This window comes from Terrapene carolina, unplaced genomic scaffold (assembly GCF_002925995.2).
Source record: "Terrapene carolina triunguis isolate 2854851 unplaced genomic scaffold, T_m_triunguis-2.0 Scaffold210, whole genome shotgun sequence".
NCBI classification, from domain to species: domain Eukaryota; kingdom Metazoa; phylum Chordata; order Testudines; family Emydidae; genus Terrapene; species Terrapene triunguis.
Window position 1 is genome coordinate 52923305 of NW_020664561.1, and position 18470 is coordinate 52941774.

The window sequence follows — 18470 nt, forward strand, 5'->3', positions numbered from 1 at the left end:
GGGTTCAGCTTAGTGCTTCACAGTTTGACTGCTTCTCTAAGAAGAGCCCTTCCTGCATGTGCATTCAAAATCACATAAGTACAAAGACAAACACCTAAAACACACTGCGTCAAGTGCAGCACCAACTTTGGTCAAATAAAAAAAAAATTAAAAGAAAAATTAATAATTGCTAAGCTTTTCTACATGATATAAGCAGGTATTGCATATTTTCATATATCTGGGAAAAACAAAACAAAAGGAAGACTCCAAATAAAATGTAAAATGCAGCAACATCCAAAAATACTGATAATCTAGCATCTACAGATCTCAGAATAGCACTGCCACTGACCATACAGGACAATAAACACTACTCCTATCTGCGGAACAACTAACATTCTATTTAATTCTAGATGTTGAAACTGACAATGGCTGACATAAAAGTCACATTTACAAAAAGTGTCTCCAAATGCTTGACTAGGGAAAAACCCCTTTCAATATAGGAACATGTGCAACAATTCCACAAATAATCGCTATCCAGGGCAAGGCACATTGATATGGAATTTTTTGTTTTTGTTTTTTTTTTGTTTCGTGCAAATTAAGAAAAAAAAAACATTGTTTCAGGGAAAAGATGAGGAGCAAAGTGTCTTCCCAAGAATTTCAGTTACTTGATTGTATAGGACAGTAGTAGAAACCCTTCTGAAGGGCCGTACAAACATAGTTTAAAGGCAAGTGCCTGGAATAGGGATTACAATATTGTGTCTTAATGCACTCTACTTTACCCTACATTAACTATATAAAAATTAGTTACTAACACTAGAACATGCAGAGACTTTCTCTGATTAGCTGGACTTGCCAACCAGAACGTATATATATGTATAGTATAGGAAACCTTCTTAAAGTCACATGTGAAGCAAAGGGATGCTCCGCTGTCTGATAGGAAAAATCACTTGCACTCTTTTTTTTTTCTTTTTTTTCCTTTTTTTTTTTTTTTTTTTTTTACATAAGATACAGGACGTTTGGGGTCCAAACTTTTTTTTTTTTTTCAGCAAGTGCCCTTGCTTTGAACTGGCGTAAGTTGTCACATCAGCATTCGTTTCTGTATTGTTTTCTTTGTAGTCCAGAAAAAGTACCAGTTCAGGGACACAAAGGTGTTTTAATTTCTGGACCGTTCTATATGATTCCCAAGGTGTCTGAGAACTGATAAACCCTATATTGCCGGAAAGACGTAAAATTTGTCAGAATTGGCATAATCCATTATAGTGACTTTTAGCTTATAAAATTAACAGATATTATGATTTAATTTTAGTTATGTGCTTTGATAACAGAAAATGATTAATTAGCATTTAATGTAGTTAACATATTGTGGTAAAAGCACCATTAGATTTTTTTTTTAATTTTCCTTCAGTTTTAAAGGGATACAAGTTTAACAATAAAAAACATAAAAAGCAAAAATAGCTCCCCTTTTTCTTGCAAGGCTGTTTTTTACCCCAATACTTTAGAGTCCTGGGGTGGAAGGACTTGGAAAACAAAAATAGAATTTTCAACAATCTCTATCTTACAAAGATATTTAGCTATCCAATGAAATTGCACTTTACTCAATTCAAAATTCGATTGTTTTGATTCCTGTCAGTTTCTGTCAAAACAGACCAACTTCCCCATTTCTGCATGAATTTTTGTGTAATTGTTGAAAATTGTTGAAAAAATGTTATGTAAGTGCAGCATTTCAAACTTTTTTCTTTTTTTTCTTTTTTTTCTTTTTTTAGTGTATAGTAGTAGTTTGTTTTAAATCACTCTGCAACTTGAGTGGAAAAAAACCTGTTGACAATGCTCATATTTTTCATGTTATGTATCTAACTGTATCTGACTGTAAAAAAAAAAAACAACAAAACAAAAAACTGCATTTTTTCCCGATCTGTTACAGAAAAACATGCCCTATGTCTGTCCTGTACGTTTATATATTGCAGAATTCAGCTACTACAAAAGTTACAGTTTAAGTGTGTTTCATGATTTCTCAAGAAGTCTCACACCTGCATGGGAAAAAAAAAAATCAATGAAAATGCTGTAAAACAGTTAGGCTCCATATGGAAAGTGTGTTACAACAGCGAGTCAGTAAGCAGCAGCAGAGGCTAGTTCTACCCAGTGTCACCTAATACTTACACTACCAATGAAACACTTCAAAAATTACAAAGCCCAACCATTTCCAGCACCATATGAGAAATCACAACTGTCCCGAAGGTGTCTAAAAAAAATCTCAAAAAAGTTATGGCCTTTGCCATTGACCATAACATTTGCCATTTCCATGTACTAGTTGTTTGCTGTCGATATCTGTTCATCTCTCCTTCCACTGCCGTGAAGTAACTGCACTGTGTTGCTGCTGCTTCCATGTTACAGAGTTGGGAAGGAGTCAGGTGGTCTGTCCGGTGGGAGATGGGAAGCTGTGACTTTTATCCCAGGTACCAGGACTGCAAAACAGAGAGAAAACCTTTCAGCTGATTGTAATTATAGATGTTTTGGAAGGAGCTGCAAACAGCACTGCAATCCTCGAATTCGAAACAGAGGGAAAGAGTTTGAGGACTTGACACACTGAGCTATTTGCACAGATTCGTTACCACTCATTTACACTAGTGTAAGTCAAGAGCAGCTACGCTCAAGTCAATGTAGCTTTATTTTCACTGGGGTAAAATGGGTATAAGTGAGATCAGAACAGGCCTGATGGATTCACACCAGTGTAAAACAGATATGAGTAAGATCAGTATCAGATCCTGGGATTCTAAACTGAATGTGGATTTGAATTTGACTATGATGTACTGCTCTCTAGGGAATTAAAATAACAAGCAGTAACTATAGTTTAAGGTAAAAGAGTATAATGAGAAAGGCTCAGGTATGAGAGACTTGTTGCTGAAACTCATTTTATATAAGCTCCTGTCATATCATATTAGGTGCATAGTTGAACACATACATACTGATGACAAGTTTTACCAACTATTTCCTCCATTTCTTTTCAGCATGTCATGTGATTTATAGTACATCCACCACAATATTATGTATTAATATTTATAGAGGCCCCTAAGGCAAGATCCATGCTGGACTTCAAGATTATATGTTCTTGCCATGGTGGTAGGCTCTACAGAAGCTGATAAAATAAAAAATATGGTATGAGAAATGTTGTCAGGAATCCAGTTCCCAATTCATTTCATTAGCTAACTCTTCCTTCATTCCCCTTTCTGAGCACAGACATACCATCCCATTATCTATTTCAACTATTGCATGCAAATTTTGTATTCGTACTCAAACAGGCTGTAATTCATAGAATCATAGATCATTAGGGTTGGAAGGGACCTCAGCAGATCATCTAGTCCAACCGCCTGCTCTGAGCAGGATCAATCCCCAACTAGCCCCCCCAATAGTTTCCATACGCAAAGCTTATAAACAGAAAAAAAATTCTTCCAGGGTTTATGTAGCCACTGCTTATTATTTTATTTTAACAGCAGTGCCAAATCCTGCTCTCCTTATTGATTAAACAGTCCCATTGATTTTGATAGGGTTACGCGCACAGATAAGACAAGCAAGAATTGGCCCCGGATGGTATCATAACGATCACAATTTTCAAGGTGTTCTGAACTTTACGTGTATGTTTTACAATCATAATACAAATGTTATAGCTTTCAGAATGGTCTGAATGGACAAGGATGAGCTTTGTGAAAGTGCATAGCAGGGAGCAAAAGGGTTAAAATTCAGACTTGGTCATTCAAATAGGTAAAAATCCTTTTATTGCAGAGGTCCAGTTGGCTCCCATCATGGTTTGCCTGATCACCTGGATAAACAGCTAAATGATAGTTATATACATTGGGGTAAGATTTACTGGCCTCACAAGTAGACTTTTATTTAAAAAGCAGATTTTTTAAAAATACACTTCCTGTGTTTTCAGACGTGCGTTATTGTTAACTGCTTGCTTTAAAGAACTCAGGAAGGCAAATCGCTCTGGCAAATACACATCAACACCTTCCACTAATTCAAAAAAGTAGTAATTGTGCAATATGTCCAGACCTCTGCTAAACTGGCATCATGATTAGACCTTCTTAGTCTTTGGACATCTCATTTTTAATAGATTGGATTTGGATTATTGGGATGCTAAAGTGGTCTGGAGTTTTAATTACTGAAGTGTAAGGAAACCAGTTTGAAACTCCTAATCTTCCTTCAGTGCAGTTAAATGCAGTATTTCTTTTAATGATTCTTAGTGCACATTTTGGACAGCACGGGGTGCACTTTTCTATACCACATTTCTCCCTGCTACTCACTGCATTACTAAAATATTCTGCAGTGCTTCTGCACTCCTCTTAAAAAGCAAAAAGTTTCTTCACACATCTTACTATTCAGTGTGTGCCTTGCAGACAAGGTTACCCCAGAGCAGCTCTGTAATCCTTCACTGAAATAGGCTTTATTGATTGCTCTGGTCTATTGTTCCCTTTTCAAGTCCCCCAAGTTCAAGTTCATCCTGGTGTTACATCATGTCTGGTTGCTAGGAGCAACCAGACAGACCCAGACGTGACTATCATTAGCAAGAAACACTCTGCTCTCCTCCCACCAACCTTCCAGTGGCTCTGACGTAGCAGGCCCACTGCAAACACATTGAAGTATTTATTCTGCCTAATTTATGACCTACACAGCAAGAGAGACCCCCACTCCAAAAACTAACACTGTTGTATATTTAATTAATCTGTCTTTCTCTGGCACTTGGGAAAGTTAGACAAAGGTCTAATTATTGTGTTTCACTCCCCACACTTTTCTTTTGGGGCTGAATATTTGCATGGGAAAAGGAACTACAAGACTCAGTTCGGCTTCCCCCGCTCCCCCCCAAAACACCTTTTTTTTTTCTCCACTGCCCTATTGACATTTCATGAAATACTTTAGCTGCTTAAGGGAATTAGAAAAAAAAATCTGATGTGAATGTAACTCCTTCGGAGTTGGTATTCTGTAACACAAATCAACTCATGACATGTTTAAATTTAAATGCTAACCACACACTCTGAGAGTTACTTTAAAGGTTAGTTTTTAATCAATAGAAGTTGCTGACTCTGGAGTTTTTAGCTGCGCAGTGCAGCTCTTGTGCCTTTGTCTAGCGTTAGGCTTTCAAACTTTTTTTTTTTTCTTGAGATGATTTTACCAACGATTTGCAGACACAGAGTGCTATTGTGCTCTTGACTAGCAACATGTCAATAAAGGAGTAGAGTTACCATGCACTGGGGTGTCAATATGACTCCTGCAGACACAGTTCAATCTTAATACCAACGAAAAACTTAATTAACCCTTTCAGAATTGAACTGAAACATATTTTTGTAAACTTGTGTCCAATGACGTCGTTATCCAAATGACCTTCGCATAAAAGCTGATTTTAAGAGTAAGAAATTCAAATGACAAACATCTGCCTGGCACTGGGTATTTTTGCAACTATTCTTTGATGAAATATTTTATATGCTGACACAGCAGAACAGCAAGATTGAAACAGTGCATTTTCTCATCAGATCCCGCACTGCTCTCAAGATACCATTTTGATTTATATTTTACAGCAGAAATACACATTCCTAATTATCCTGTTTTTCCTAGACAATTTTTTAATATTAAGAACCCATGTCCCCCAAACCTTACATATGAGTTTAAATCTTCTTGGATTATATTTGAAGAGTTTGATTATCCTTTTGACTCACCTAGGAAACTTCCACTGCAAAGGAGGAGCAGACCTCAACATATAAAATGAAAAATGTGTATGAAGCACATAACGGAATATGCAGCTCTGAGCTCTGTGATTTGCAGAGTTCTTTGAATGATTAAATGGCATAGTGAAACAAGCAACCCCAAATCTATACGTATGGTATTTTTTGCTATTGCTCCCCAACATAATTTAAGCTTGACTATGCTTTCTGGCTACCACCTACATTTTATCCTTCTTTCATGTCCTGCAATCTAACCTACTGCATCCAGCTGGGGAACAAAAGTATTTCTTTTCTTAATTTTACATCTCCATTTAAATTGCATGCAATATCACAACCCAATGCAGGATGAAGTTATCTTTGTGCATTTTACCAGAAAAGCAAACATTTAGCTTTGACCCATTTTTTTTTTTAAACCGTACTGCAGTGGGGAGTTTAGAGTTAAATGAATCCACTGGACCAAAAGGTCCTAGCTAAGTAAAATTACTGCTATATAGTCAACAGTATTACTACAGTTCTGTATTGACCTACAGAGTATCTCACTGTCCTATTCTAGTGTTCAAGGTGAAACATCAAAAAGAATTCTGCAGTCCAGTACAAGATCTTAGCTTTCCTTTCTCCAGTCAAATGAAGAAGTAATCTCATCAGGTTGAAAAGTGCTGACTAAGGATTTAATAAAGTGCCTGCAGATGTGTGTCATCTCTAAGGTATTCAACTCATGTAATGCAAAACAGTTCCACACCGAATGTGCGTATAAAATTCCATTTAACCATTGCGGAGCTCTATTTTACTGTTCTCGGAGGAGTATTATCACACTTTCCCCCCCTAATTTACAGCACCATGAAAGTTGAAGCTTTACACTGCCAGTATCTTAGAATCCTCACACTAGTAAGGTTTTATGAACCATAAACAATATCTACTTGACTGAATCCTAAACAGGAAAACTGAAATGGCAATTACGTTTCTTTCATAGTGCCAGTCTATTTGTTTTTTATGCTATTCTGAAGATAGCACAGGCACAGACACACAACCTTAAGCAACGTTTGGCACTTGTGTCCGTTGTACTGGAAAGAACAACTAGGAAACACACACTGGAAATTGGCATATTTACAAGAGAAAAGCAGACAGCCTTTCACTGATTTCACTAACACTTTTGCCTGGGTCAGAAATACAGAATCAGGCCCAAAGTTTATTAAAATCTCCCCAAAACAGCCTTCCTGTGTGATTTATTTTATCTTGGCTCTGAAACATAATCATAAGCATTTTCTGCGTGTTTTAAAACAAAACAAAACAAACAAAAACTTGTTAGAATTACTTCTACCTGAACATTTCCTGAAATAACAATGGGGCCGCTCACTTAAAGCAAAAAGTGGAGGTTGTAAAGCAGCAGTATCTGTTTTTCAAATTAAAAAGTTAAACAAAAGTCCTTGAGGGCAAAGTTTAACACTGCGGAAGGAGGTGGTTAATGTGGAATCCAGAACTGGGTGTGACAGTTGGCTTACTTCTCTAGGCTATGTAGGTTATTTGAGGACATTCACACATTTAAATCTCTCACTAACTCCACACACAGGAGTTTTTTCTTCGCATAATCCATTTACGTCTAAGGCTTTGTCCACACTAGACCCATTTTTAAAAATTCCCACTGGTGCTGCTCCACTGGTGGTAGCGACAGTTGAGTGTTGGTGTAAGCGAGCATCAATATTTTAACTAACGTGATGTCATTCCTGCTGTTGCTACCACTGGAAGAGCTCTGCTGGTGGGAGTGTGTGAGGGGAAAAAAGTCTAGCCCTGATATAGCCTAAATGAAAACAATAGCCATATAACTTGTCCCCCAAATGGGGAAGCTGTTTGGGTAGCAGTACTGAATCTTAGCCACAAATGTTAAACAGCAGGGCCGCCCAGGGGGGGGGGGGGGCAAGTGGGGCAATTTGCCCCAGGCCCCGCAGGGGCCCCCACGAGAATATAGTATTCTATAATATTGCAACTTTTTTTTATGTAAGGGGCCCCCAAAATTGCTTTGCCCCAGGCCCCCTGAATCCTCTGGGTGGCCCTGGTTAAACAGTTGTGAAAACTCATCACAGTGCACTAGTTCTAGTGATTTTCTGGCATTGACTTAAAGCTCCCAGTAACAGGTTCATTTACAGTAGGACATTTCAAACGAACAGGGCCAAAATCAGACGTTCTATGAAACTTCAAAGGTGAACAACATTCCACGTAAGCAGCTGAAACTCTATTGAAGTTGATGGGGATGCGCCTGCTTTTTACCAGGCCTGGGTTTGGCCCACTGGTTTCAATAGGGTTTCACCAGGCATGAGGAGACCCACTGTGTCTACACTGACAGGTGAATATTAAAGACATTCTGAGGTCATTCTGAGGTCCATGGCAGTTATTTTTCTTAGTGCTGGGATTAATTATTCAGTGATTAAATTTTCCAAAACAAAATACCGAAAGGGACAGAAACAGCAAGCTGGTCATCCCCAAAGGGAAATAAAACAGAGTGAATCTTCTGGTTGTCCAAAGTCTAAGTACAGTATAGGCCACCCGCCAGTATGAGCATGTTTGCACAGCCTCAAAAAGATAAAAATCCTCCCTGGAGGGGCATAAGTCTCTAGGCGAGGTGTACAGTAGCTCTGTATCCAATAACTTTTGTGAGAATGCCAATTGTGGCAAACTGTATTGAATTATGTGCAATAATTTTGTAATATGGACTTCTGGCTGCTGACTACTAAAAATGCATAGGAGTCCATACCACTACTATCTTGGGACTAACCAACTTACTTCAGTTAAGAGTTCTTCTTGGTTCAAACCTCAGGTTGGAAATAACTAGTGCTTTTACCCCTTAAAATCACCCTAGCCCCTCCAAAACCTTTTACAAACATACTAATGCAGTAACTGTTGCTGTTGTTCCAGACATCTGAACATTTCAGCGAGTGTCCCAGCTGGCCCCAGATGTTTCTTAAGCATAAAGCAATGTTCTGAGCTGTAGACCCCCTGCCTTCAGAACCTGAAGAACAGAGGATTAAAGGTTGACTGAACTGTGACATTCACATTTAGTCTGAATATAATACAGTAAAACTTATCAATGGCAAACGTTTGAAATGTAATCCAGCCAGCAGACCAGGCACTCTGAATATGATGTATAAATTATGTATGGTAACTTAAGATCTAAATTAGATCTACGAGAAGAAAACTTTCCCCATTCCCTGACTCTAACTAAAAGAAAGTGATCCCACAATAAATCCATTTGTATTTTATTTTAGTTTTATGTTTGCTTTTCAAGGCAAGGGCTGTTTTATTTTATTTTGGTAACATTTTGTGAAAGAGAGAGGTTTGAATTTTTTACCTCATTTCTAAAAAGTTAAGAGAATGAGCCCTTTTGTTTATTACTAAGTTGACTTTGAAATAGGCAAAGTAGGTCTTCTAAACTTCACGGCAAACAGTGAAAGCTGGCCATGGCTAAACCGCAAACCAGTTTATACGGGGGGTAAAAAGGAAGAAGAAGAAGGAGAAGAAAAAAGTAGTCAAGCAAATGAGAGAGAAAGAGAGAGAGAAAGAAACAATCCCATTTTGGTTTTTGTTAGCGGGCGGCTAACTACATAGATCAGAGACTTTTCAAAAAATAAAAACCCCCACTGTACACAAAGCACAGGAAAATGTAAGGAAAAAAGGAAAAAACTAAAAGCAGCTTAGAATGTGTTAACTCTGCCATTCTGTCAGCTTAAAGAGTATTTTATGCTTGATCAACAGCTCTCTTTTATTATGCTTTTCTTTCATTCATTCAAGACATCAAAGAATTGAACCACCAGTGTACCTGATCTGCTAGAAGAACTTGTAAGGGTGTTCTAAAGAAACGGGGGTAGTGGGAGCCAGACACCCCTGCGGACAAGGCAGTTCAAAGAGAATATTCCAACAATGATTACATTTTGTAAATCTTTTTACGAAAGACAGCTTACTTCCTGCTTTTTCATGAAAAATAGGTTCTATCCATTAAAGTGAGCCCACAGTATGAAAATTACTTGAGATCTGAGGTACAGCAAGGGGATTAAGGCGAGCTGAGATCTTTCAGAGACTTCCAGTGGGTTCTCTAATATTTTTTGCTACCATAAAGTTTTCTGATTGGAATACAAACAGTCTTGCTGGTGGCGGCAGTGCAGCTAAGACATTTGAACAAACTTTCAACACGTTATAAAAAATGATTTTGTAGTATTCCAAACAGTCCAGGCTAAAGTCATCTCAAATCTGCCAGACATCCCTAATCTAAAATACAGCACACAAAGCCAAGCCAGCTGTTTACTTTTCAAAGGCCGTGGTGGTTTCTGCATTGATAAACCTCAGACACATGGAAGGGGATTCTAGCCAGGCCACACCGCACTGCCCTGTCATCTTTACATACAGTCATAGAACAAAAAAGGTTATTAAAGCAAACACTGAAGTATCTTGCACCAAAAGACCCTCTATGTGGATATTTCCTGCATTATTGCCAAAAAGAAGCAGTTTTTTCATCCATCCAGTTCAAACTTTCATTAAAAACACTGATTTGACGACTAAACATGGTTTGGTTGTACTCAGAGATGACCACAGCATGACCCACCAGACAAATATAGCCTGCAAGGTTCTACAAAGTTGCCTGCAGCTGCCCTCATCTTTAATATAATTTGGCCCATTAATAATAGTTCACGTAAACAACACTCCACTTGAACTGAACAGAAACACTGCATGCTGGGTCCTGTAGATGGTGTCAACTGCACCTTTGTGTTAAACATGCCAGCAACCCTGGACTCCCTGCGTTACACTTCTATATCTTCTGTTGCAAGGAAAACCAAGAATCCAAAACACTAATTTTAGCAAAGAAGTGAATACATCATTAAAAAAACATTTTGGATTAAAATGTAAATGTTTTTTTTAAATTCTATCAGCTTTACCAGTTATCTATAAATTTCCACAAGGCTTATTCTACCACAGGTACAGTTGCAATTTATCAAAGGAGAATAGTAGTTTAACATTTATTTAATTAAATCCTACCTATTTCCTTCCCCTTTTGCTATAAAGCATATATCTAGATTTAGATCTACCCATATTCATATAGAACAAACTCACAAAGGAGCGCTATATATATACTGTGATTACGAAAAACAATATGATGTGATTTTATAACATTTCAATAGGAACAATTCCTGGTTCTAAGACCATTATGAGCTTATCAGCTTCTTAATCAAAATATCTTTGATTTTCCCCCTTAAAATTACTAAACACCCTCTTACACATTATACTAGGGATGTTCTGTAATCTTCTTCCAATTTGATGCAACAGGAATATATTTCCAAGTCACTTTGCACTCTACCCAAAATTAAATATGCAGGAAAGTTTGGGATAGAAATCTATTTCTCACTGGCCCCTCTCTCCCCTTCCCCACACCCCTTAGTGCTGGTACCATACTAGCAGCAACATGGTTTCCTGTTATACACAGCAATGCTTTCTGTCCACTTCTACGGGAACACATTTGCAAGTTCAAGTTCAGGTTTAAACTAAATAAAACGCTTCTCAGGAGTCTATAGCCAGCCCTCATTTACATGTGATCTCTCTGAACCTCTCCTGCCTTAGCTCGCTCTGTTTCCAGGGCCCACCGAAGGAATGTTTTACAGTTAGAGCCTGCAGTGCTTTCTCAGGCATTTTAGACCCAGAGGCCCAAGTTTCAAGCTGCAGTATTAAAAGTTTCCACAGAACTGCTGCAGAGAGAGGGAAGGAGGGAGGGAAAGAAGGAGAACAATATCTTCTTAATTATCTCTAGATAGATCTACAGTTAAAGTATTACTTTTTAAAGGGACATAATTTATTCTAGAGGTACAGTATTATAACAGCCAGCATGTACTTTCACCACACTGTAACCCTCTCTGTTCTTCATTGTACTCCCTGCTCTTGTTGTTTTTTTGCAAAATTCTTTGTTACCAAGCCCCCTATACTGTACTCACAGTTTTATTCAATTTAAGCCAGCCCCTGCCGTCCCGAGACACGCAAAGCTCCCATTGAAATCTGAGGAGTTTTGCCTATATCAGGACTACAGGAACAAAGTCCTTAAAATCCAAGATTTATCTAAACTTCTTTACTTTTATTGCTTTAGACAATTAGAGGAAAACACACACACACACAAACCCAGTCAGGGCCTCCCAAGTTATATTTGTGGCTTGGCAGCTTAGAAACACACACATACACACACACCAGATTTGCCTCTGGGACTCTCACTCCTTAGTTCAGTGTCAACTGGGAGCAATGATGGAGAATGAGATTATATTACTGAGCCAGGGAGAATGTGCAGAGTCCGGAGGTGGGGTGAGGAGGGAGAGACAGAGGTGTTTGAAGGGGCTGGCTCTCTGTCTGCCTGCAAGTTGCTACAAAGACTCAGCCTTTTGGCTCTGACAGTACTTAGGAGAAAGGCTAGTTATTGCCAATCTTCTCGAGAACAGGGAGAGTGTCATGTAAGAAACAATCCAAGAGCTGTATCTGAGGGGGAAAAAAAACATGTACTGTAAACTGGAAGGGAGGGTAAACCCCCTGCATCCGTATTAAAACCAGCACACAACTCAAACCCCTCTGAAAACCCTCTCTGGGACTGAATGTTCCAGGTGTGTGTGTGTGGTGTGCGTGTGATGAGAGGACAGGTCGGGGGTGTTTATGTCTGATGATTGGACTCCATAATTTTAGAATATTTTTATATTGCAGTAGCATCCCAAGACGCTGATCAGGATCAGGGCCGGCTCCAGGCACCAGCGCAGCAAGCAGGTGCTTGGGGTGGCCAACAGAGAGGGGCGGCACGTCTGGCTCTTCGGCGGCGGGTCCCTCAGTCCCTCTAGGAGGGAAGGACCTGCCGCCGAATTGCTGCCAAAGAATGAAGCAGCGGTAGCTCCAGTCGAGCCTTTTTTTTTTTGCCGCTTGGGGCGTCAAAAACGCTGGAGCCGGCCCTGATCAGGATCAGGGCCTCGTTGTGCGAGGTGCTGTACAAACACATAGAAAGACATGGCATGTGCCCTGAGGAGCTTACAATCTCATGGTTATATTACCTAGCTATGTGCACAACCAGAATGTTAAAAAAGTATTGGGGTATTTTTTGCCCTGGATCTAGGAATTACTGATTCCTTGCAGGCATCACAGCAGACGTGGGTCATGAGGAGGGATTTGAAGGAGGACAGGGCTTGCAGACTACTTTAAAGAAGGAGCTCCATGTGTAAGAGTAACACAGATGAGAGCACGAAGATGGTTGTAGGAAAAGCAAACAAATGAGCAGTCATGGTTGGCATCGCTGAGAGCAAAGGAGGCATGAACGTCACAATAAGAGACAAAGCAGATAAACACGGAAGAAGAGAGTTGTGAAGGGTTTTGAAAATAAGGATACGAAGTTTGAACTTGATGCAGTAGGAAAAGGGAAACTAGTGGATGGACTCAAAGAGGGGTGGCTGTGACAGGCAGGTCAGACAATCTTAGTTGTTTCATTTTATAAGGACTGGCAGAAGGACAATATGGGTATCAGGGCATCCAGGGGAAGGAGGTTAAGTAATCAAGACATGAGATAACCACTGTAGAAGTGTGTACAGAAAGAAAAGGTCGGGTATTAGAAATGTTAATGAGAGAAAATCACCAGGATTTTGACATGATGTGGGTGTACTGGGCAAGGGAGAGGGAGGAGACAAAGATGACCATAAAGCAATAGGCCTGAGCAACAGAGAGGATGGTGACGTTGTCAATAGTAATAAAGAATGTTTAGTCTTCTCCAGACTAAACAAACCCAATTTTTTCAGTCTTTCCTCATAGGTCATGTTTTCTAGATCTTTAATCATTTTTGTTGCTTTACTCTGGACTCTCTCCAATTTGTCCACATCTGTCCTGAAATGTGGTGCCCAGAACTGGACACAATACTTCAGCTGAAGCCTTATCAGTGCGAAGTAAAGCAGAAGAATTACTTCTCATGTCTTGCTTACAACACTCCTGATAGTACAGCCCAGAATGATGTTTGCTTTTTTTTGCAATAGTGTTACACTGTTGATTCATACTTAGCTTGTTAGTCATTATAACCCCCAGATCTCTTTCCACAGCACTCCTTCCTAGGCAGTCATTTCCCATTTTGTATGTGTGCAACTGATTGTTCCTTCCTAAATGGAGTACTTTGCATTTGTTCTTATTGAATTTCATCCTATTTACTTCAGACCATTTCTCCAGTCCAGATCATTTTGAATTTTAACCCTATCCTCCAAAGCACTTGCAACCCCTCCCAGCTTGGTATTGTCCGCAAACTTTGTAAGTGTACTCTATGCCATTATCTAAATCATTGATGACGATATTGAACAGAACCAGCCCCAAAACCAATCTCTGAAGGACCCCACTTGATATGCCCTTCCAGCTTGACTGTAAACCATTGATAACTATTCTTGGGGAACAGTTTTCAAACTATTTATGCACCTACCTTATAGTAGCTCCATCAGGGCTATATTTACCTAGTTTTTTTTACGAGGTTATGCAAAATAGTATCAAAAGCCTTACTAAAGTCAAGATATACCCCATCTACTGCTTCCCCTCATCCACAAGGCTTGTTACCCTGTCAAAGAAAATTATTAGGCTGTTTTGACATGATTTGTTCTTGACAAATCCATGTTGACTATTATTTACCACCTTATCTTCTAGTTGTTTTCACACTGCTTGATTATTTGCTCCATTATCTTTCCAGATACAGAAGTTAAGCTGACTGGTTTGTAATTCCCCGAGTTGTCCTTATTTCCTTTTTTATAGATTGGCACTATATTTGCCCTCTTTCGGTCCTCTGGAATCTCTCCTGCCGTCCACGAGTTTTCAAAGATAATCGCTAATGGCTCAGATATCTCCTCAGTAAGCTCCTTGAGTATTCTAGGATGTATTTCATCAGGCCCTGCCAACTAAAAGACATCTAACTTATCTAAGTAATTTTTAACTTGTTCTTTCCAAATTTTAGCCTTAGATTCTACCTCATTTTCACTGGTGTTCACTATGTTAGATATCTGATTGCTACTAACCTTTTTGGTGAAAATTGTAACAAAAAATTCATTTAACACTTCTGACATGCCCACATTTTCTGTTATTGTCTTTCCCCCTCATTGAGCAGTGGGCCTACCCTGTCCTTGGTCTTCCTGTTGCTTCTAATGTATTTGTAGAATGTTTTCTTGGTACCCTTTATGTCTCAAGTTAGTTTCATCTCATTTTGTGCCATGGCCTTTCTAATTTTGTCCCTACGTGCTTATGGTTTGTTTATATTCATCCTTCATAATTTGACCTAGTTTCCACTTTTTGTCGGATTCTTTTTTGAGTTTCAAATTTATAATGTTACTGTATTACAAAAGTGTATCAAATGAGGTTTTATGAAAGCCTAGGACACACCGGTGATTAATATCATTGTGAAATATATGTATTGACACTATATAAGGAATTATGAATACTCATTGATACTGTGTTTTACAGACTGTGACCGAACAAAGGGAGAATTAGATTTTACCCAGGCAGGAGGGAAGATAGCTCTCCACCTGTCTCCAATGAAATTACACAAGGTATGACCCAAAACAATAGAAGTCCCATTTACACAGAAATCAGGCGGGGACTGGGAAGACCACAGGGAGGGAAGAACAGCATAAGGTCATCCTGCCTTTTGAAGTAAGGTCATCGTTGGGGTTCATCACTAAACAGACACGAGGCAACAGAGCTCTTGCAAGCTGAGAAAGATGAGTCCTTCAACCAAGGGAGGGACTGAAGTCTCCGGGGATTGAATATAGATGAGAAATCTGCTTAGGCAAAGATCTTTCACCTTAGGAAGACAAGGGAACCCAGCACTTTTTACTTCTGTGGAAGGTCCTGACTGAGGGAAGATCAGACATGGCAGTAAGAAGGAAGATTGGCAAAAAAACCCATTTTGAACAAAGCCTGTTATCTTGCTAGATTAAGTTTTAGACTTTTAAATGCATATTTTTACTTTTATTTGCTTGTAACCACCTTGATTTTTATTTCTTTTACTTGGCATCACTTCGCCTATTTCTTACTGTTAATAAATTTGTTTTATTTTTACTATAAACCAACTCAGTGCCATGCTTGCAGGGAAGGGTGTACTTATCACAATTAAGTTAATAAGCTGTAATGTGTTTGGGTCTCTTTAACGGCACAAACAAACTTTATTATTTCTCTGAGTGGTCCAGGAGAGGGATGGACACTTCAGGAAAGACTTTTGGGGGAGTTTCGGGACAGGGGTGTGTTGGAGTCACCCTGCAAGTAGTAACCAAGACTGGTGGAAGCCAGAAGGCTGCCACTGTGCTATAGGAAGGCTGCTGGAGTCAAAGCTGCTGATCCAGGAATGTAGGGCTCCCAGGCACTCAGGGTCTGACATGAATGCTTATCTGCTGGCGGTCGCTGTCCAGGCTGAGCTACAGCAGCAGAGCATTTAAGGCACCCAGGGTTTCAGGGCAGACAGTGACACAACCACTCACTGGTCTGGATTCCATCCCAGAACTCGACAACTGTATCCTGCTAAACTGAACAAACTACTCTGAGAAAAGTTCAAGGCCATGCACAATACCTAGGTTTAATTCCTGGGATCAGTGTTTTGCTCCCTGGGTCTGCTGAAACAGTAATGGCAACATGCTCAGCCTTAGAGGATGGACCAAGGAACATCTCATATTACACTGCAGAGACCATCTGGCCCAGCTAGACATGGCCAAATAAAGTCCAATGCAGCTCTCATTGGCCAACAAAGGTCACAATGGTACAGGATCTTGGTGACTGAGATGAGCAAAAGAAACTATATTGAGGACTAAGGAGTAGGGAGTCTTCTATTAAAGAATATGAAAGACGTTCAGTACATCACCAGTCTTTGAATGAAGAAATACTGTATTAGATATGGCTGACTAATGGGGTTAGAGTTTTGGCCCATGATAAGCGATTTTCAAACATATTATGATTTGCCAATAAAACTGGTGGTAGATTTCAAGTCATTAAAAGTCAAAATATGAGAGTTTCCTGATTCATTATCATAGTTTCATAATATTTGTGTATATAGCAGGGGAAATGGATTAATACTAATTATCAAGTTTAGTAATAACTAACTAAACTATCTCAATTTACTTAATACTGTCAGAGGAAATAGACAAAATTACCGCTATAAATGCTGAACTTTAAATCAAAGGTTCCGCTTCGCTGTTTTATGAATCACTGTATGTGCTGCTCTACAATGAAAAGACCCTTTAACAGTAGCACCCTTGTACTCAATAACCAAGCTCCTCAGTTGTATTTGGAATCTTAGCTCCTTATTTTAAACATTTACTGCATTTACTCCTTACAGTTCTGAAAAAGTCAACAGTGCTGTGGGATAATGAACTGGATCCTAGTCTGGCTCATGCAACATCAACACAATTGTTAATATAGTTCCAACTGGAGACAATGGCATTACACAGGTGGCACAAAGTGCAGAACTTTAAGGTAGTGGAGCTATAGAAGTATAAGTGAGAAAATTTGGTCTGCAGAAGCTTTATTTTTTTGGAGGAACCAGAAAGAACATAGCTTGATTTACAGACCCCAGGTTGAGCTTACAAGTCTGGTAAGTTAGAATAAAACATCTCTGTACTTATAAACTGAATAAACGTTCTCTGGGATCACTCAGGGATAATAAATATGGAGCCACATGATGCAATTTTTACAGAGACACTTTTCAGAGTAAAGCTGCACTCTCAGTCTTTTCCTGCAAAGAAAATGGGAATTTTAACCTTTGTCTTAACTTCTCTGTGAAAGACGAAAGTTATCCAGTCTGCGTCACACAATTATTCATAAGCAGAATATAATCATAGATTTAAAAAAAAAAAAATCAAGGACTATTGTATAGCAGTTACCTAAACTAACTCCTACAGATGCATCTATTCCAGCTCCCACTACCATTGACTTCAATGAAGGAAAGACGGCCCGATATCTTAGATTTATACAGCAACCTTTAACCCAAAAGACCACAAAGTGCTTTATATAAATTTTAAAAAACCATAGGCCAAATTAGCATGCAAATAAAGACAAAAAAATATTGTGCGTGCACACTGGATACATAAGCACCTAACTCTATGCACTGCCTCTTATGTATGACATTCCTCTCTTCTGTCTTATTACAATGTTGTAGCTAAATTGAAGTACAGAATAATATATGTAAATTTGTATACAGGGGCTGCATTTCACTGACGGATGAAGTGATTTCCATTTATTACATGTAATGAACATGTGCTCTTAAAACATTTGGTCACATCCATTAGCATGTGCAAACAGTGGTATTTGTACACAGTGTCAAAGCTTGTTCATGAAAATGAATATACCTGAAGATTTTGCATTTATAGTTTTACATGGATTGTGGAAATTTGGATATTAATAATATTCATATTACATATTATAAAGTTAAGGTTACAAAATATTTTGGGTTATAGCCCCTTTATTTCTCATGATCAGAATTTTTCCCCAAAAATTCACCTTTTTGGGGGTAAATTTTTAAACTGTCCAAGAGTTGTCTCTGCACAATAGGGAATTTTGGGGGAAAGTTTGAGGAAAATCCTTTCAGCCGATTCTGAGTTAGGCGAGAGTGAAATAAAGGCATTTTTGTTATTTCAAAAACAAATTAACTACACTTTTTTTTTAACTGACTAGATCAAAACCAGCTGAAGTTTGAAAGCTGAATCTTAACAAAGTTTGAGTAGTCTACCCCAAGTATCACCTAGTTGTGAGTTAACTAGTTGATTTAACCTAGTTATGACT

General features: G+C 38.8%; 1 protein-coding gene across 3 annotated transcripts in view; it reads right to left on the reverse strand.

Moving 5' to 3' along the window:
* Positions 1 to 1856: 1856 nt before the first annotated feature.
* LOC112115967 (nuclear factor 1 A-type) overlaps positions 1857 to 18470 on the reverse strand; it is a 297087-nt gene continuing 280473 nt past the window's right edge. For all 3 annotated transcript variants that reach the window (XM_026655367.2, XM_024213222.2, XM_024213218.3), the window contains one exon: positions 1857 to 2441. In XM_026655367.2, coding sequence (XP_026511152.1) covers positions 2365 to 2441 — 77 coding nt within the window. In that variant the 3' untranslated portion in view covers positions 1857 to 2364. The remainder of the gene's footprint in view (positions 2442 to 18470) is intronic.